This window comes from Taurulus bubalis (assembly GCF_910589615.1).
Source record: "Taurulus bubalis genome assembly, chromosome: 21".
Lineage (NCBI taxonomy): Eukaryota > Metazoa > Chordata > Actinopteri > Perciformes > Cottidae > Taurulus > Taurulus bubalis.
In genome coordinates this window covers 5,604,858-5,627,368 of record NC_136609.1, presented here as the reverse complement: position 1 = coordinate 5,627,368, position 22,511 = coordinate 5,604,858, and the positions used below count along the sequence as shown (strand labels likewise).

The 22,511-nt window shown below is 40.6% G+C and overlaps 1 protein-coding gene across 1 annotated transcript in view; it reads left to right on the top strand.

Moving 5' to 3' along the window:
* Positions 1-7,644: 7,644 nt before the first annotated feature.
* The window catches only part of dmd (dystrophin), a gene marked incomplete at its 5' end in the record, with an annotated part of 308,870 nt that continues 294,003 nt past the window's right edge, over positions 7,645-22,511 (top strand). Inside the window, one exon of the mRNA XM_079236662.1 lies at positions 7,645-7,726. Coding sequence (XP_079092788.1) covers positions 7,645-7,726 — 82 coding nt within the window. The remainder of the gene's footprint in view (positions 7,727-22,511) is intronic.

Below are 22,511 nucleotides of genomic sequence, written 5' to 3'. Positions count from 1 at the left end.
TTGGTGGTGTAGAGGAGTTGCAGTGTAACCGACCTGGGTTAAAACTTACAGGAACCAGTTTACAATATCCCCAGATGTATATTAAAGGGCCAGTGTGCAGCATTTTGGGGGATCTATTTGCAGAAGTGTATAATAATTAGTGTATAATCACCTGTGCTTTCATTAGCTTAGAATGAGCCCTTCATAGCGACCAGGACCATTTCACGGAGTCCACCATGTTGCACCACAAGGATTCTACAGTAGCCCCCAACGGAAGAACCAAAGGACTGTTTCCTGTTTACAACCAGCTCTGTGCGTTTTACACAAACCAACTAGCCAATAGTTTGCTAAGCTGAAGTAGAGATGCATGCACAAAATAAAAGCCCACATTTCTGGTCTGAAAGAGAAACCCACCTACTTTTAAACATAATGTCGGACTCTGATATCAACAGGTTTTTGGATATGTGCAAATATCCCAACGCTGACATTTTCATGAAGGTGGTTGAAGGAGGAAGAAAGGGAGAAGCTGAATGAAGAATGACGTGGGATTCACTGGCCCCAGTGATAAGGATGAGGCATAGGGACGTTTATGTTAATCGGAATATGCACACACCTAAACTGGAATATTAATTTTCATTAGCCATGTAAAACTTTTATGAATATTGTCTTTTTTTGGAATAAGGGCACAAAATGTAATATTTGATGCATGTAAACATGTATCTTTATTTTACCTGAATGCCACCGTAGTTCTCCATCACGCTGATGAAACTACGATAAGATGAATGCTAAACGTGGTACAGCCAGCCACCGTCTGACTTTCGTTGCTTCCAAAGAAGTGTTATGGAATTGTTATTATAAATGGAAGGACTAAATAACAATTGAATACTTTCACAATCTAATAGTAGTTTGAATGTGTTTTATTTGTCAGCAGGAACTCTGAAACTAATAGTTGAAATCCTGAAACTGCTGTTGATTTTGAGTGTGCCACACTCAAACTCATTCTGAGTTTACCTACCAGACAGATAAACACCCTGAAGTCCCCCGACAGATCAAAGATGTACAGCTGTAGCTGCTGTTATTATGATATCTTTCATCCACGATTCAAAGAGACAATCAACATACCCCAACTTCTCCTTGCTGCTGCCTGCAGGAAGGAGCAGATGCATTTAAAGAGTTTTGGTTTCTTAATGAGGTGACGGAATAAATGTCGTGTCAGTTGTAATTATGGGATTTCTCAACAACAGTGCAAATATGTTTGCGCCCAGTTTCATAAATGACCTACATGCTTTGATTTTTAATGAAGCACTTCCATGTGGTTGTGGGTAAATAAGAGTATTTGTGTTATTGCTATGGGGAATCACACAAGCTAACGCAACTCCCCTTTAATACATTATATACCTGTTATTTGTGGCCCCAGGGTGTCTGACCTGCGCTGGTTCCTTGTATGTTTTAGCCCAGCTCTGACTCCCAGTTATTAGCATTTGTTTGGTTATTAATTTAATGATGAAAAGTAGAGGCTTGCAAACAGAGACAGCTCTGTTTTATGCATCGTCTTCCCAGTAGACTGGAGCCAAACACTGTCTAATGATGTGCATAGGGATTTAGGAAGTGTGTATGAACGTGTCTGTGTGTGTGCCTGTGTGTGAATGACAGAGGAAGAGTGTGTTTGACAGAAAGAGCAAGAAAGTGTGTGTGTGTGTGTTTGTGTGTGTGTGTGTTGGCATGTTTTAGATGCCATTGTAGAGATGTCAGTAATCAGCATTTATCTCTTTGTACGTTGGCACATTAAAGCACTGAACAGAACAGCTCCGTCTCATTTCGTTGTCACATAATGTCTGTTGTCCTCTGTTGTTCTTATTTCCCTTTCAGTGTTATCTTACACAACGAGAGAGGTTATTATCTAAATTTAGCTCAATGTACAGTACACTAATGCACTGTAGTTTCCTGGTATGCTGAGTTAAAGTTGTCAAAAAGAGCATCCTGAAACAGGAGAGCCAGTAAGGTAGAATGAATCAAGTCCAAACAGGGGACTTTAATATATTTAGGTCAAGATAAATTAACTTTAATATATTTAGGTCAAGATATTCTGGTTGTTATGTTTATGTAAACACTTAATTCATCATTAATAAAGAAATGTTCCAACATTAACACTCATTAGTATGCAATTCATAAACACAGTTATAAATGTTTTGTTCTTGATTAATAAGCATGACTATTATGTGTTTCATGATTGGGTTTTCATATATATGATAAATGATAGATTCCCCATTTGTAAATGAAGTATTAAGGACTTATAGATGATTAATAAGATAATTTATAAAGTGTTAGTAAATTGTTAAAAAAATGATTTAATGCTAAATAATAGCGTGTAGTTATTATAAAGTGCTACCGAGGTGGGAATGCTGTACGTATGCTTTTAGTTGCAATGTCTGTTTTTACGCTGATGACACAATCTTGTTTGCCATCCGTTGAACTGAAAACCAGACTTTTCCCATTTTACAGCCTGCATTTAAGAACCTAAAGCTTGTTCTTAACTCCAAAGAGACAAAAGGTTTGCATCTCACAACAATGGAAATAAAATTGGTAAAACATTGAGTAAAACATTAAAACAACTTAAGTTTACATTAACACTCAGTTAGATTTTTCCACAAAACTCTTTCAGAACAAAGCTCCTTAAACAAGAGACACAATCCACTATACCATCTACACTGGATTATGGACATATGCTGTATTGACGCTGCTACCACTACCCTTAAATAATATTTCTCACAGATTTTGTAAGAGCAATTAACACAAGACGTACAGATAGGTGTGCAACAGTAGTCAGGTTTCCATACAAAAGTATATTTACTAATTTAACTGAATTTCTCGAAAATTGGCAAAAGTAAATTTGAATTGAAGGACGTACTGGTAAATGGTAATGGACCCGTACTCGTATAGCGCTTTTCTAGTCATCCAACCACTCAAAGCGCTTTAACACTATGACATCATTCACCCATTCACACACTGATGAGAGGAGCTACCATGCAAGGTGCCACATCAGGACTATACCATTCACACACCGTAAGCGCAGCTATGGGAGCAATTTAGGGTGTCTTACTCAAGGACACATCGACATGGGCTAGCGGAGCTGGTGTTATGAATGTAGGGAAAAAAAATCACTGAATGCTGTTCCCCTCCCTGCCTGAGGGGAGAGCTGTGATATGTTTGGCCGTGCTTTGTTCCTGCAGGTGATTGGACGGTGGTATATAAGGGGGAACCTCGGGAGGCCATCTCTCTCTCCAGCTTCTAACCGGGCCATGCTGCACAAGAGGGATCCTTAGGGTAGTGGGGTTAGGAAGGGTGTCGGTAGGGGTGAGAAGCTCTTTTTGTTTAGCCGTGTTTTCTCCTGTTTTCTGGTAGGGAGATAGGTAAGACACCTGTATTTTCTTTTGTTCCTTTTGTGGTAAGGAAGTTAGATTACGTGCACAGATTGTTTTGTTTGTTATTTTGGGCCAGGCTCACCCTGAAGAATTTATGACACCTGGTGGAAAATAAAAGCATCATTGAACTACTCCTCTGCAGCATTGGTCCTAATTTGGGAGGTGGGGAGACCCGTCTGTATGTTGCGCTCAGGCTCCCCTAGGCCGGGCGTAACACCGGGGATCGAACCGCCAATCCTCTGACTGTTAAATGAGCATAAGACACATTAGAATAGTCGGTTGCCCTAATTCTCCAGTTGGGTGCCATTAAAGCATTGCAGAAGAGGGCGCAATGAGATGATGTAAGTATAAAAATAAAGTCATACTGGGGAGAAATTTTTGACCCAACGTTACTGGAAATGTATTAAACCTAATTAAATCTGATTGCATTGTGCGGTGTTACTCCAGCCACTACCACAGCATTCCGTAGAGGAAGCCTTTCCAGCGCTGGTCACCCTGCTAGCCAGATGCTCGGTTCTGCTCAAGTGGAAATCTCCACTACCTCCTTCACATACCCTGTGTTTTGTCAAACTGGAGAATTTGGAGCATAATGAAAGACTCGCCGTTCTATTTGGAAAATATCGATAAAAAGATTTTGGAGAGAACAAAACAGGTCGATGGAAGCATACTTAGTGATGGTATGGATTACCAATCTTGAAACCCATTTGCTACCGGCCTGATAACAATTCAGTCTCTGGGGTCCTCGTGTAGCCAACGGATATCTGGGCCAAGACTTCCTCTATCGTGCAGTCGTCATTGTTGACAATCTGATTGGCAAATAGATGACCGGACAGACATCGACATATGAATGCAGATGGATATTTAAATATAAAGCTAAATCCTTGGTGTCCCATTTCTTTTGCTCTCCACAGGCATTATTTGCCTGCATGCAACCAAAGCCTGCTGCTACGTGATTGGTTTATATGATACAGACTCCAAAGGCAACCAGAACGTTTTCCATACCAGAAATACCTTTCCATACCATTTCCTGTTTTTGACTCAAAGCCTTTTGCATAACAAACACTCATTCTGCATAGGAGCTGCAGTGCCAAGTAATAGCTTGAGGAAAGCATCTGTAAAGTCAGAACAAACACCTGACCCCAGCTAAAGGAAAAAAACTGCATATTATAGTTTCAACATTTAGCCTGTTTTTTTTATTTCTTAATTTCCGTCTGAGAAGGCCTGTGAGTGACAAGAAGAGCTTGAGAGGTGCTGAGTGAAGTGAAGTGGAGTCTGATTGCTGCTGTGACAGGAACACTTCACTGCAGGGAACGCCAAGATCTCTGCAAGAGAAAAGGATCCAAAGTTACATAGCAGTCGTGTTACTGCGGCAGTTCCCTGGAGCGCACGTCTTTTTCAAGTAATCTGTGTCTACAGTGTAATCATTACCTGTAATGGAAAATAACATTTTGCTCTTGACACCTGTCAATGGAATACAAACAAATGGTTGTGTTTTTTGACTGCTGATTGGCTTAAAAGTCACAAATTGCCTCTGAAAATTGCTTGTTCACAAATGCACAAGTAAAAACAGATACACCAGGTTCATTGACCCCTCTTTAAAATTATGTATTTTATTTATTTATGTATTATTGTTTTACGTTTCATTCTATTTTGTTTATATTTCAGTATCATTATATAATAATATTATTATTGTAAGCCTCTTTTGTTTCCAGAAAACATGGTACCACTGATTTCTGCTGTATTCCCTAACCTGTGTTACACTGCCCCCTGCTGTCCACACTCTGCCATGACCACCCAGAGCCAAATCCACTCCATCAGAATATGCTGTATTCACACTCGGAGAATCACAAAATTAAGCATACTCAAAAATGTCAAAAAACGAGCAATCTTTTCCCAAAATGCAACACTGAAAATGGAAAAGGAAGCTCTCATAGCTGTACAACTTCATTCAGTAGCAAATGATTGAAAACTCCAGAAAGATCTTTTAACTTTTAAAAACCAACCTATTTTAGGCCCTTTCCTCAAAAATTGCATACCCAAACTAAAAAGGGTGTATCTCTGCAACCACTAGGGCTATTTGAATAATGTTGCTGTTATAAAAAAAGATACCCATGCAAGATTTTGTTCAGATGTGTAAATATCAGTCTATATGTTGCTGGTTAAGAGTAAATGAAGATGACACGCAGAAAAAAATGAACATGTTTCAGGTCCGCCTCGAAAAAAAGCACTTTCAGGATGATTATTTCTTTGAAATGATGCAGCTATAAGGTCCAACTGTAGCCCAAATCCTAGCACAATGATGTAGTATAAAACCCCTGGCAATGTGAATGAGGTGTTCAGTAACTGTAAATAATTGCCTTTTCTTATGGGAATTATCTTGATGATGTAAAACATGAAAGAATAAAACTTGTATACACAAATAAACAATACAAATGCATCGAACAGCAATCAGGTTGCTCTCAGCGCCACTAACAAAGGATTCTCCATTGTCTCTCCAGCATGTATGTGTCTAAGTGAGTAGGCCTTCCGTTAATGCGCACAATATAAACATAACTATAAATATAACTATAACAATAAATAAAGTACTTAGATCCATGTAAACTGTTTATTTAAACACTTAAATGTGGCAGTCCTAGATAATTTGAATTGTGATTGTGTGATTTTAGGGGTATCAACACAACTCAGGTTTGATTTTCCAGAAGACTAAATACAAATAGAACAATAAACACATGAATACTCACATTCAGTGTGTACAAGCTATTTATGAATCATTACAATCTCCTTTCTTTGGGGATAAATGTTGGTTGAAAAAAAATATATACTTAAGAGAATTAACACATTAATATGATTTTTCTTGTGGGTTAACTTCGCACCCTGCTGCTGTGACTGTCGGGCATGGTTCCAAGTGCAACGAACTCTCAGTCTGAGGGTTTGTTGTCAGTGAAAAAAACGGTTACAATTTCCCAAATAAAGCCAATGTCAACACGTGTTACTGTGAATTTAATGAGTTTACCTTAACATTGCCAAGTGGAGCAGCCACCCACCCCCACCCCGCCCCCCTCTCCAGACAGCAGTTCCAGACCGTCGGCTGCTTGGGATGCCATGTCAGTGCCGAGGTTTCTGTTTTTGGAACACACACACACGCCCTGGGTCGAGGGCCACACGTTCAATATGCGCTAAAACACACACACACCTAATGACACACACACACACACACACACACACACACACACACACACACACACACACACACACACACACACACACACGCACACACTTAATTAGCCAATTTAGACAAGGTAACTGGAAGGTTGCAGGGTAATCACATCGGAAAGTGACATGCATTTAAATGATAATCCTTACTTACCCATTAAATACACACACACACACACACACACACACACACACACACACACACACACACACACACACACACACACACACACACACACACACACCCTTGTGAGTGTAGCTGGGAGTCTGTGTCCCCACAGCCGCGCTAGATCCATCAAACTATCAAATCTAATATTAGCAGGCTCATCAATGCGCAGCGCGTCGTGCGTAATGGAGCCATTACAGTAACCAGGCCCCTCTGAACAGCCAGGAAATCCAAAGTGGTTATATCAGTTTAGATCTAATAATAGTAAGTGGCTCAACATCAAAATGTCAGTTTATATTCTACAATGAAGTTCATCCATCTCTCCGTGTTGCTCCGTGTGACCCAAATCCACGAGCATCAACGTGACCCACTCAACTCATGTGCGTTCCGGGAGGAATAGTCATGCTTGGAGTAAAAATGACTCTGCTTGTGGCCTGCCATGTGGACCACCATCCACCGGAGGTCAAACTGGTTGACTTACTCATATTCACCGCTTAACTCATCGTCCCAGTGCAGGAAATAAACACCGATGCGTCCGCTTGGTGTCGGGTTTTACGCATGGCGCCCGCCAACCTGGACTGGGGGCCTCTTTGCATCCTTCTATTTAGAGGTGGGAATGCTCTGACACCCACCCGCTCCCGCACACCTGCTCCTCTCTGTCTTTCCCTGTCCGACAGACCGGACTGTCTTCCCCCTGTCTTCAACCTCCCCGTCTTCAGGGCTTGGTTCTCGTGTCACCCTTTTGCGCTCCACATTTTGGCTGTTTAGTCTGGATTTGCTCTTCCCCTCTCCAGGTCGATTTAACGGGTCTGTTTGGTCACCCCTCCTTTGAATAACTTTTGTAAACCCGGTGCGCTGTTATCAATGGCGGAAGCTGTGCGCCCCGAGGACTACTGCGACGAGCCGGCGGAAGACGAGTTTGGAGAGATCATCAAGTCTCGATCTGGTAGGAGATCAAAGCAGTCTTCATGAGATTATGAGTGAGAGAGAGAGAGAGAGAGAGAGAGAGAGAGAGAGAGAGAGAGAGAGAGAGAGAGAGAGAGAGAGAGAGAGAGAGAGAGAGAGAGAGACAGAGAGAGAGAGAGACAGAGAGACAGAGAGAGAGAGAGGCCAGATGTGTGCGGCTGTATGACCAGAATCTTGTGTATGTAATATTGATGGCCCACTGACAACTCCAAACATAAACCTTTTCATTAAAGCACAAGTAAAAGAAGAAGTAAAATATATATATATATATATATATATATATATATATTTTACTTCTTCTTTTATATATATATATGAATGATCTGTTATGCAATATTGCTGAAAAGTTATGAAACTGCTCCCACAACACGTACAAGTTGTATAAACTCACCTGGAACAAGGAGTGGTGGTATATTTCAGCCCCTTGTGGCGGAACGAGTATTACAACAACAAATTCTTAATCCTGACGACAACAACAACAACAACAACAACAACAACAACAGCAACAAAAGACCAGCCAAAAAGAATTTTCTTTATCAGCGAAAACAAAAAAACTTAAAAAAGATTATCCTGAATAATACCTTCTTCAGCTGTTCCTAAATCATAAACACAGGAGAGAAAACACATGTAATGTAATAAATGGTGTCTGAATTATTGTGTTGTAATCTGTTTACATTGTTATTAATGAAGGAAATAAGGAAAACATGAATGCAACGTTTCAACAGGTGTGCATGTTCATCTGCATATCTAGTCTGTGCTGCTGTAGTTGATGGAGTGGTAAACTGGAGTGCTCTGTGTGACAGACGTCACTTTGATGAAGTGATTGAAAGTGTGATTACTCTGAAGGGAGCTGGGCCCTATTTCTCGTACCTGGCTTACTGAGTTAGCTGGCTAATTGTCAGGATAAGATGACGTAGGTCAGGCGTTCTCGGTTTCTCGAAGCAAGCTTAGATTAATCACCATAGCAACACATCCAAAAATTTAAACCTGCTCCCGGGCAGGCTTACTGAACTTCACTGGATAAACTGGCCACTCCCACCGGACAAAAAAAGCAGCTCACTTCCTCATTGATGAAGGAGCGATATTAGTTATATTAGTTTTATAGGGAAAGAGTTCTTCCACATCGCCAAGATCCATCCTTTACCTCATCATGACTTCCTGTACGCGGCGATATAGATTGTGTCGGCAAGAAATAATTTATTTAGAGAGCTTCTCGAGCCGCGGACATTGATCACCACAGACGCAGCTGATCGCCGTCTCACAGACACAGACTATCAGCCGCTGCATGCCGCTGTTCTTAAGTTTATTTAGCTCTTAAGAAACTTATGGATGTGTTGAAAGCACTCATAATTATGTGACAGTGCTATTAGTACACCATACATATCATTATTGTAGAACATGATTAAGGTGATCGTGATGAGAATACAGAGAATCACACATAATTTATTTTCACTGCTTCAATTGATTGAATTTCTGATTATGAATAATACATACATACTGATCCGCCCATACACATATTCAAACTCATATACACATATATAGTACATGATTCATACGTGCATACAGTACATATATCCTCATAAGTATATACGTATTCGTAAATATAATCTGATTGATTTGGGTGATGAAGCACTTCAAATTAACCGATACATTTTCTCAACACTGACGCATTTAACTTGTCTGATATATTTGCGACGCTTATGTCTCGCAGCATGGCGATGTTAAAGTTGCGTTCACGGCAACAATGTTGCAAAAACGTTGGAATATTCGTAACGCGTTTGCTGTGAATGACAACGGTATTGACTTCCTCATATGCCTTGATGATCATCTCCTGCTTCTCATTAGAGAAATAAAAAGAGGTTCCTCTGAGTTTATTTGCCATTGTACTGTTAGAACATCGGGGTGTCAGTGCTCCATTATTATCCCTTCTGAAGAGGAGCGGGCGCGCGCATTTATCCAGATGACTGACGTCTAGCTAGAATTAACGAGACCGTTTCAGCGCGGATCAGCCGTGAAGAAACCCAGATAGCCTGATGTCAATCATCTCGCTAATTTAAGATGGAGATTAGGACATTTGCTTGACTTTGTTTAGCCAGGTACGAAGAATACCCCCCTGAGCGTGTCACCGCAGGGTTCCACTCCTTTCAAAGCTTTACATAAAGTGTATTTATTTATGATCTTAAAGGACTGTGCCCCATCTGTTTGTGTTATAATCTGATATTTATTATTATTTTTCAATATATAGATATACGTTTTATGTATTTCGGGAATGTTAAAGTGCTGACTATACTTTTAGACATTGCTATACGCAAATGTGACTATTAAGACCCTTTCCAGCTTATGTATGTTGTGTTTCTGTAAGTTTGAACTACATTTCCCATCAGCACCATTATCAAATCTTAAAACAGCTGATCCCTGTGACCTGACGAGTTGTGTTTGCTACCACTGAATTTGATTATGGATCCTACACACACACACACACGCACACACACACACACACACACACACACACACACACACACACACACACACACACACACACACACACACACACACACACTGATGCAAGGTGTCACCTGCCCCAGGATCTGGACTAATGCTGAGTCTTCGGGAACAATGTGTGGTTCAGTATCTTGCCCGATGGCATGCTGAGCCGGGATCAAACCGCCGATCTTGCGATTAGAGGACGACCCTCTACCACCCTCTCAGTCTCAGAAAATGGATCACAAGATTTTGTTTTCTTCTCACTTGGCTCTCAAGGCTTCCGTATTCATGCATTATTACGTATTCATACTAGATAGCATTTAATTCCATCTAGTGGCGTCTTATTCTAAATTAAAGCCAACAATTCTTATCTTCAGGTGATTATACACAGAAAAAAACATACTTATTAATATTATATTCCATTTCTAATAATAGATCCCTCTAAATGCCACACACTGTTCCTTTTAAGTCAACAGTACAGTCATTTCTCAAGCTAAATCGAGACTAAATTGTTTCCGTAACTTGCCACCCGTAGCCCAACCCAGGGCTAAATATGTTCTGGGAGGAATGTTGTTTGTGTGATGTGTGGCCTCTCTCTCTCTCTCTCTCTCTCTCTCTCTCTCTCTCTCTCTCTCTCTCTCTCTCTCTCTCTTTCTCTCTCTCTCTCTCTCTTTCTCCAGCTGGTGGGTCATCTCATGCTGTAAATAGCAGTCAGCTGGCCTGACAGACGGCTGTTGAGCAGTGTCAGATAGCTTAGTTTGGGGGGGTTGCCATGCCTCCTCTCTTTTTTTCTCTCACTCCCCCTTTCCAGCCTCCCACGTTCCTCTTCCAATGCTTCTCACCCTCTGTCTACTTCTCCTTTGCTCATCTTCCTCCCTGTGTCACATTTTGACCACCTAAGCTGTGGTTTAGCTACTGCCAGACTGTCTGTCTGGCAGTAGCTAAATCTAGCTGTCTGTCTCTGGTCTGCAGAGGCAACTCTCCACATATTTGACATGCTATGTACTGTGTGGGAAAATGTTTCCGTGACAACTTTCGCTTTTCACAAGTTCATAATAATAGATTAGAATAGAAGAGTGTGTTCAACTCGAACACTTACTATTATTAATTAAAATGTAATTCTGAAGATGAAATAACTTGAGTCAATTTAACAGTCAGCTGATCGCTGTAATATTATGAATTAATCTGTCATGCATTTGCTTGATTTTGGTCCATTAAATGTCAAAAAATTATTATTATTATTATTATACAGTGGCCTGGCTAGATGAGCAAACAAATCACACTTCTTTCAGATTTTGATTGAAAATGAGTATGTTTCCAATTCCAATTTCTCCACAAAGGTTCCTGCTGGAACTGGACCAGAACATTTGGATGTTGGGTTTGGTATTCGTTTTTCAATTTCAATACTAATAAAAATACCTGTGGGATTGCAAACACATAAAACTCACCAAACCTTCTGGAAAATGCCTCTTATTCAATAACAAATAATAATGCAAACAACAATATCGTGAAATTACAGAATCCTTAAAAAGGTTATGCCTTTGAAGTACATGTGCAAACTAAATATATTGTTGTATCATTTGTATATGAAAATGCAATCATATTGTGTGTGTGTGTGTGTGTGTGTGTGTGTGTGTGTGTGTGTGTTTGTGATGCTGTGGGAGGGTCTGTGTACTTTTGTAGATTGGTTTTAAAATTGTAGAATTTATCAACATTGACAACCTCTCATCGGGTGTGTGAGCCTGGATCGTTTACAGGCCTCTGCGGTTGTGTTGTTTCTGCATGTGTAGCCGTGTCATGCCTTGTTATCACACCCCGCGGGTCTATAACCACTTTGCTATAACCCATCATTCCTTGCCTTGGCACAGACCTCTGGATGATAATCAGACAGGCAGGTAAACTCAGGCATTGCTGTGGACAGCCGCACCCTAAGGACCCCTGTGCAATATGCTGAGCAGTGGGTACACCCAGAAAAAACAAGGTTCTTCAGAGGGCATGTGGTCAGGACAGAACGCTGACATCAATCGGCTGTTTTCACAGCAATTTGTCTTCTCTTCCCTCCTTTCTCAATTTTCTCTCCACTTCACTTATCTTCACCTTTTCACTGTCTCTTCTTTGTATCATGTCTCTTCACTTGTTTATTTTTTTCTTTTGGTGTCTCTTCATTTCACTTTACTTCCTGGCCCTTTGCCCTTTCTCTTCTTTTTACTTTGCTTTTCTTTGCTTCTTTTCTGTTCATCTCCCCCCCCCCCCCCCCCCCCCCCACACACCTCCCCCCCCCCCACCCCCCCACCCCACACACACATTCATGAAGAAAGGCCAGTTAAAGAGCTTAAAGGCAGTGCAAAAGAAGGGCTGAAAGACACACTTCATTGAGTAAAACTCTATAAATTGCATATGTAGACACACACAAAGCCGGCGGTTAAAATTGTCCCTCGTGGCGTTTTAAGATCAGCCTCTCTGCCTTTTAAATCTTAACCTTATCTGTCAGCAGCACAGGGGGAGTAACGGATCTGAGTACTGCGACAGTGTCTGGGGAACATTTACTGCAGCACCACTTAGAGCTGCTTTCAGTTCAGCCTTCACTTTGCATTCACAAAACAGTATGGAGTATGGAGAGAGAAAAAGACAAATATTATTTGACCCTCCTGTTCCCCACCAAGGACAAAAGGAAACATGGAACTTATTGACCAGATAGTAGACAGATAACTTTACAAACAACAAACTAGCCAAAAAGACAGGTAAGCAATGAACAAATTAACCACTAAGAAACCACATGCTGCGTTCTGAGCTGACAGGAGAACAGCTCTCCTACTCGTGTCGCATCCAGCTCAGTGAAATGATGAAAGTGAAACATCACTCATTTTTTTCACTAAGCCTGACTGAGGAGCGCCATTTGGGAAATTCAAATTTGAGGTCGGTAGAATGCTTGATATAATAGGAACGAGGCCGTACAGGGTTGAAAATGGAAACAAAAGTTTTACAAAACAGCAGAAAAAAGTGAACAGAGAATCTAGTATCAGAAATCAGTCTTCGTGCTCTCTCTCCTTGCAGGTGACCTTGGTTATACCTGCACCACTGCAATTATTATTATTATTATTATTATTATTATTATTATTATTATTATTATTATTATTATTCCTGCTACTATTCCTGCTTTTATTGTCAGTATCATTCTCTACTGCTGCGGTTTTAATTACTGGTAATGATTTTCCTATTATTATTTCCGCTGTAATTCGTGCTACTACTACTTGCACTACTCATATGTATAATTTCTGTCATGTGGATTGACTATGTTGTAATTCATTGTGTTGTTCATTCTGTACACATGACATCTATTGCACTTCTGCCCTTCCTGGAGGGTTATCAGTTACTCTCTCCAAAGGTTCCTGACTTTTATATTCTCTTTGAAAGGATTTATTTTGCGGTGGGGGAGTTTTTTTTTATTGGGTGTGAGGGTCCAGGGAGAGAGGATGTGGTACGTGGGACAGATTGTTAAAGCCCTCCGGGGCACATTTGTGATTTTGAGCTATTCAAATTAAATTAAATTATATTTATAATTTTGTATGATTGCTTATCGTAGAAGATTTAATGAAAAAAAATAGATAAAAAGAATATATTCATACGTGGCAAATAGAGGGAAGGGAAGTAGAAAGGATTTGGTAATACAGCTTTTATTATAGGGCCAGATTATTTTAACAAAATCGAAGGAGCAATTTAAGATTCCCTCGTTAGCATCCAGCTAACTAGCTTATTATACTGTAACGCTAACCTTGTGTGGTTTATAAGGCCAAGGAGAACCTCATTTAAGGTCTCATTAGTTTGTGTGGTGAGAGGTTGCTAGCACATATTTCTTCACAAGAAAATAGAAAGTCAAAATGTACAGCTTTGACTCCCAACTTGAAAACAGTGATCAAGTAATGACGTCCACGGACAGAAGATGGCAGCAGAGGAAGACGGTGGCTTTGTAGCCGTCCTCAGAGAGACCGTGTGAGATGCTGCCAATGAAGATGAATGTGTGGGAACGGATCCGCCTGGCCCTGGGAGATTTGAGTCTGGCTCCGTATGAGAGAGAGAGAGGCAGGTTGATAGAGAGAGAGAGAGAGAGAGAGAGAGAGAGAGAGAGAGAGAGAGAGAGAGAGAGAGAGAGAGAGAGAGAGAGAGAGAGATGGAGGGGGAAACAAAAGCAAAAACAAGAAAGATGGTGGAGAAGAAAAGGCAGCTGTTGTTTTCCCGGGGGAAGAGAAAGATGGGTAAACAAATGGCTGAGTAGTGACGAATAGGAACACACATATTCTGTCTCAGCCAGGATGAAGCCAAGGGTTCAGCGTATGATCTGACCCACATGGAGTTTCTGGGTCACTACAGGCCAGAAGAGGAGGAGGTTTGTATATGTGGACGTTGTAATGAATCTGGCGGTTGAGGATCCCAGAGGAATCCCCTCCCCGTTCAATCAGACGCATGCACACATCTACGAAGAAAAAGCTTTCTGGGTTAGGAGGAGTCACGCCAGGAAAAGTGGCTTTTTCTGAATCAGGTTGCACCCCGTTCTCATGGAAGTGGGCCAACAGCTCGCAGCGGGCACGCGCTGATCAATCAGGTCGGAGGAAAGAGTCCCGCTGGGCTGAAGTCAACCAAAAAAAGTAATTCCCTCGCACGGATTATCATGCCGCATTGATTTGTCAAGCCTCCTTTATCATCGCCACGCTCAGACAGTTGGTGTGGCGTCATCAGAGAACAGCAAATATGACTCAAAGCGGGCATCAGGTGGGTGTGAATGCAAACATGTCCACTCACTCAGGATCAGAACTCTCACCGGGTCTGCATTAGTTGGGATCTTCAACTTGTCAAAGTTTTGAGGTCTCTTGAGCCAAAATGTGATAAATATGTATGAGTTAGAAATAGGTAGGCCTGTTAAAGTCCTCAAGCCAGACCTTTCTCCCCCATATGCACACACAGAGACAGAAAGGCCAGCACCATCAAACCAGATGATGTAGGAGATCAGCTCCGCTTTGATCCTCTCTGCTTGATCAGACACTCTGCGTATATATGTGTGTGTTGTGTGCTCATGTATCTTTTCGAGGACCAATTTGAGTTCCAGACCTTGGAATGAGGACATTTTGGCCAATTCCTCGCTTTGGGACAAACCATCAAAGGGCTGTTTGAGGTGTGGTGCCCTGGTGGATTAAAGGAGACATAGCATGCTCATTTTTAGGTTCATACTTGTATTTAAGGTTTTTTCTAAAACAAGTTTATGTGTTTTAATATTCAAAAAAACACTTCATTTCTCTCATACCGTCTGTCTGAATGAACCTGTAATCGGCCTCTGTCGGAAACACTTTGTTTTAGCGCCCGTCTCTTTAAACCCACCTTGTGAAAAAGCTCATTCTGCTCTGATTGGTCGCTGTTTTTCAGTCTTGCGCATCAGCACTGTTGCCATCTTGACAGCGTTGCTGCAGACTGAGGCCCAATCCCAAACTCCACTGATTCACGGACGTTAAGTTGCGTGCCCGCCAAGTCCGTGAGGGTTTAGTTCTGTCCCACTGTCACATCGTCGAGTGCTTGAGTTTCTGGCAGACATTTTGAGCCCTTTATGGACCCTTTCCGTAAATCAGCATTAGATGCAGACTTTGCCCAAGGGAATTACCCACAATTCACAGCAATGTGACGCTAAACACGCAGTTTCCAATGGAAGCATGGAGAGATAAAAAAAAGAGGAGGCCACATGGGTGTTCAGCCCGATAAATTACATTTACACAAGAACATTGAGGATTAAAGATGGGACATGAAAACACATGAAATACAAGGAATGCAAGCAGAGATTATATTACACAGATTTATTCATCAAACATTTCAATAGATTATTTGAGATGACGTCTCATCTCGTGAGGAAAAAACGAAATACGTGCGGAAATAGAACGTGTATTATGGTGAAATAAATGCAATAAAAATCGTATTTTGTATTAGAAAGAGGTAGGAAGCCTATTGCTTCTCAGACTATACACTGCAGACTGTGTACCCTGTGTGGAAATAACAAGCTTAGTTATATAAGTGATATAAAGTTGAGAGAGATGGGAAAGATGCGGATAAGAGGGAGAGTCTAATTTAAAAGAGTGATATCACCTTCCATCTGCACTCCTGCTGCGTCTTCCTTTTCCAAGTGCATCCTTCAACACTTGACTCTAAACCTGCAGTGATTTCTTTCTAAGAATTTAAAACACCCCGGTGCCTCTCAGAATATTTTAGGTGTATATGTCCAAGTGTGCATGAGAAAAAGAGCAGGTGACTCAATGGATTCTGCATTGCATTTATGAATATAAATAGGAGAATGCCATTTATCAGTTGCAGAAAAAGCCCTATTCTCCAGCAGCACGTTAGCTCGGGCGGAAATTAATGACTCAGCTAATCTATAAAATTTCAAAATACAGAGAACAATTTTCATCACAAACTCCCATTGAAGAAGCTGGAACTAGACATTGGGCTTCGTGCAATACACAATCATACAGAGATATTTGTATTTCAGTCACTTTCCAGTGATTTAGGTGAACCTGTGGCATGTAACACTATTCTTGTACTTTCGCCTGCGTACAAATTAAATTCACAAGTCCAGACCTCGTTTGTATGATTACGTAAAGAGAGTCTGCATATCTTCTTAAGAGCTAAAACACTTGAATAGAGAATTATAAGCGCTTGATCTGAACGACTTTGGAGTAACCAAAGGGAAATAGCTCATAAAATAGCTTCATAATTTACAACGTGAGACATTGTAAACACATGCATTTTCTGAGAGTTCAGCAAATCACATGAAAGGTCACATGAAAAATAAAATAAAAATGTTCTGTCATGAGGCCCATTGCTTAGAATATTTGTATTGTGGATGTGATTGAATACCTGATTCTCGTACAAGATTCTGCCCTGTCTCTCTCAAACATTGTTGACTTTGTACTGTTTTTTATCTTTTTAATAACTACTTGCCATGTGCTAATGAGTTTGTCCTTGAAAAAGCTAAAGAAAATATTCCAAAAGAAAAAAAAGGATGTTTGTTACGTAAATTAGTGGTCAACGTAAATATATCAATGGTTGACTTTTGGTTTCAAACAGGACACAAACACCCGTCTCTGTTCTGTTTTTTGACTCGACCATCGAACCCAAGCTCCCTAATCCCTTATGGTGCGCCACGTGAACTGATTTAAGAAAGTAACGGGTTATTATGTATACGCCATTTCCTGAGACCAGGCTGATTCAGCTGGTTGCAATCTGCAACATCCCCACTAGATGCTACCAAAACAATACACACTGGTCCTTTTATATATTGAAAAAGCATGGATGAGAGCAGCTTTAACTCTAATGGCTTGAGGCAAAAGGAAGTGTTGCCTCACTCCTACTGTGAAGCAGCATCAACTGTGTAAGCATGATGGAGCCGGTCTGTCTGAGGGAGAAGGCGGGCACCGACGATACAAGTCTGCACATAAATAGCCAACACGTCTGTGCCGAGTGAACACTGTTACTTCAGTGCTTTTGAGTGCACAAGTGGATGTGTTAGCTCAGTCAGTACAGTTCTTGCTATGTGTGCTCTCAGCTCAGCAGGTTATAGATCCACAGTTGCCCTGACTCAGTTTCAGCCAAGCACTTTTTAATCTGGCCTTTGCTCCCTCCACTATTTGCTCTCCGTCTCACTTGTTTGTTCTCCCACTCTCTCTCTCTCTCTCTCTCTCTCTCTCTCTTTCTTCTGCTCAGTATCTCTGTTTTTCTACTCGATTGTCTTGTATAGCTCTCCATCTCCTCTTCGCTCTGGATTTTCATTTATATTTTGATCTTTCATTCTCTTTTATTTGCTCTCACTGTCAGAGGCCCCAAACACATTTTCTGCTTCTTGACTCTTTTATTCCTCACGCCTTTCACTTTCACTCTTTTTTTTAAACCGTTGTCAGCAACGTTCTCTTCATTTTTTGCTCCCTCAAATGGAGTCAAAAGGTCGTGGAAATGAAAGATGGAATGGGAGAGATGATTTAGAAAATACAGATGAGGAAAAAAAGAGTGATAGAAAAAAGCTGAGAAATGGAGACAGATGGCTCAAGGGCAGATGGGGCCACTTAGGGTTGAAAGGTTGAATCATCTGAAGGAGGGAAAGATGGAGTATAAAGTGTGAAAGATCTAAACAAACACAAAAAAAAACAACCCTGCAAGGAGCCCAGAGTGTTGGGAAGGTAAGCTGCAGGTGGATTTAGGAATGCACTGAGGGATGGAGTGGAGAAAGTTGAAAGAGCAGCACACACACGCGTTTGGATGGAGGGGTTCAGAGGTGTAGAGCTTGAGAAGCAGGAGGCATCTGGAGGATGGTACCAGATGGAACAGTGTAGTGAGGAAGAGGGGGGATAGAAAAGGATTGTGCTCCCGAGGAGCTGGCTGGAAGGAAAGCGTGACGGAGAGATTTGAAAGTTGTGTTTCGTAAATATTAGAAACAGTGAGGGTCTTCGGGTTGTTCTGTGGGTCTCTGAGCTGGTTAGCAGGCAGTCTGACTCAGCAGCTGTGGACCGCTGTGAGACGCCTCCCACTGGCCAAATACTCCTTTTCCCCATTCAACTCACTCCAGGTTGCCACTTTCAAAGTCTGTATGGGTCAGAGCTCACATGCTACATGCTAATAATGGACAACCTTTACAGGATATTGAAGTTATATATATATAACATATATATATATATTTATATATATATTTATATATATTTATATATATAACATATATATATATATTTATATATATATTTATATATATTTATATATATTTATATATATAGTCGGCTATATGTATAATAATGAAGGATTTCCATCTAAACCAGTAAAATTACTTTTTAGGATAATGATTTGTGTGACAATCCTGACAGTTTCAATCTTTTTTTACTGCTGACAAATGATAGACATGTGTTAGCTAGCTAACATGGTACATGAAATACATCTGATAAACTGCTAGAGCTAACCCAGAAAACACAAAAGCTTTTTCAGGTGGGGAGAACTGAGAAACTACAAACAGAAACCAGAACGCTTCAAATACAAAAAAGTTGTCCTGTTGCTTACAGCGTCTGCATTTATATGCAGATATCTGTCTATAGAGACCACTAATTTATTCACTGAATAAATAAATAAATGACCTCTGATATTTTCCATGTATTTACCCCCTAGTTATTGTTTTTGGCAATAAGCAAGGGGGCTCACCTTCAATATGAAATACTGTGGGAAACCCTGTGATCTGTCAGAACCACTTTATTATCATGGTGAAAAAACATGATTATAAGCATAAGAAAATAAAAGAGGAGAATGTATTGCATGCATGTCTTTTCCAGCCTTTCACTGTTGACTTGTCTTAATCGAACAATAGTTTAATTAGCAAAATATTATAGTTCATCAGTAGGTCTAAGACCCTTTAGCCCAGCTCTTGATTACTACGATTATTTCTGGACCTTGTGCTTCCATCTTGACAGATTTAGATGGACTGAAGTGTAGAACAGTACACCTCGTGACAAGGTGATTATAGGCAGGAATATTACCAGTGACAGAACTGAGAGAACTTGAAAAAGACTGTAATAGCTGAAATCAGCAAGATTATCCTTCCTGGGAAGGAAATAATAGCAAGGAAATTAGAAGAAACTGTTGTACATCAGAGTCAGATTTTAATAGTATGTTCCATTAGACAGTATTAGGACCAGTGGTCCAGTGTGGGATCTTGAGCATCAATATTTATGTTTTTCTTTTATGATTTCAGTTGAATGTTTTGCAGAAAACTTGATCTCCTTTACATTGTGGATTTATTTTCATTCTGTTTGTTGCTGGATTTGCATTAGCCATGACCAACACTTGCCCCAAGCATGAGCTTAATGTTGCTGAGTTGCTGAGTTGGCCCCTGGTGCAAGTTAGCGGTTAGCTTGCCAGCTAAGTACCAAGTACCAATACCAAGTAAAATCTAAAAATATTAAGGGACCAGTTGAAGAATAATCAAGACAAAAACAAGGGAAAGGGCTGACATGCAGAGGAGGGGTGAGAGAGGCGGTGGGAGGGCCGGGAGGAGGGGGACAGGGCTCTGATTGCAGTTAATTGCTGTTCACATGCAAGGCGGGTCTAATCACTCTGAGGCTCCGTGCACGTCTGTGCAGATGCAAATTCTTCCCTGGCCTCTGGGTATTGCCCTGAGCTCATTGGAGTGGCGGCTCGGTCGTGCTTTAGCCTTGGTTTATTATTAGCAATAGATTATATTCCAGAACTTCGGCTGCACACGCCTTCCAAATCAGACAGGCACCCTTTTTCAACTTACATAAGAGAAGAAACAGAGAGCCAAGATGATAGATAACACCATATAAATAATGTTTCATCTTCTCCTTAATTTCATGTGCCCGTGTGATATCTTAGTCCCCTTGGCAACCTGTTTTTTCTCTGTTCCGTTGCTCTGTTTTACCGAGTTGAAGCCAACACCTGCTCTGACAGAGTTTACATCTTTAAAATTAAAAATCATAGAGTGGATAAAAAATATATAAATCATATGGTGTTTGTAGCTGTACTTTTCAGTAGAACCAGCTATATATTGGATGATATCGGCTATCTGCTTACAACTACATTATAATAAACAATTTAGTAAGCAATACCATAGTGCTAATAATTGGTGGCTATGTGATTTGATGCATAGTGATTATTGAAATAAGTAGCTTGTTGAAATATGTGTATAAGCTTATATATTATCATCAAATTAATTAATTAAATCCACTCTCTGTAAGTATCAGTAAAGGCCTCAAACATTCCAGTATTAGTTAAGCTGTAGTTTTCAGGAAGTGTTGTGATGACATTTTCCTTTATCTCTTGCAAAACCTCATAATGGATTTTAAATGGTCCTTGAAGCCACCTATGCACCTACACCATAAACTAAACTCATAAAAATGAAACATCGGAGGGAAGAAATTCACTGCAGGCTTTATTGTCACGGAAACACGGTGAGGGCTGTTGCCATTAGGCACATTTCCAACAACAACCTAAGCGACTGGTCTTTTTTTGGATCCTGACTTACAGGCTAGGAAATTCAGCGCGTGAGTAATCTAACTTTTATGGCTTTGTGAGAACTGAGCAGCGCGGCCCTCCCTCCGAGACGTCCACCATCTGTTATCTTCTGTCAATTGATTTAAATAACGTTTATGACCTGGATGATGCTTAAGAGGCGGCCTTAGAGAGGAGGCTGAATAGCTTCCCCAAAGAGACTGCACTCCACTTCAACCACCATTTTAAGCACAGTTGTCAAAATCATTAACATATCATTGAGTATTTACACGTCTCTGCAGGATAGTTTGAGCTTAATTAGAGACTGTCCGATTCAAGTGTGGTGGTTGTCTTGCTCAGTTAACTCCAGTAGATTTAATTTGACCCAAACAGAAGTGCAGATCAGTCAGAACTTTATCTTAATGAGCCAGTCTTACGTGCTGTTCAGTTTTCTAGCCTCAGGGCCTGGTAGTCTGTTAGTTGACTTGTTTACGCGCTCTTAGGCTGTCACTAAATTCATTAAGGGGCTTTAAACTTTGAGTTTGTTCAGTTTTAGTTGTTCGAACATTTAGTATGACTGCTAATGTACGTTACTTTTGAAAAATGGGAACATGTTGCTGTCCAACACCTTTTCAATAGAATTCTTTCATGCATCCTCATACAACGGGTTGTATGATTTACAAGAAATTCCTAATTTTGTGCATTTTCCTACAAAAGTCCAGCAATACTTGACAATTTTCGTACATACAGTCTTTTCTAAATAAACTTGCATCTTTACAGAAAACTACTTAGTTAGGTTTAGGAAACAAAAAACACCTGGTTAGGTTTAGGGAAACGTCGTGAAATACTTAGATAGGTTTCAGAAAAAAATCGTAGTTTGGGTTTAAATAACTATGGAAGTGCCGTTACTGAAGTATGCAAGTTACGTCATAGATAAATCAATGTGACTTCTCGCTTCACTTGGGGAACATAGAGCGGCCTTCTTGCTGAAATTTTTTGTTTTTTGTTTGAGCCATCATCAACGTGTCCCACCTTCCCCGTGTGGGCTTTTGCGGTCTCATTTGCTACTATGTGAAATATATACGATTTGATTTTGTGGGATATCTTAGAATAATCTAACAAGTTGATTTTTAGTAGGCCTAGCTCCGAATGCTGGATGAGAACAGCCTGGTTTCTTCGACCAACTATCCAGGTGTTTTTTTATTCGTTTTTTACCGGAAACTATTGCCTTCAGCATTGAGCAATATGTGGTCGACAGATGCCAGGTC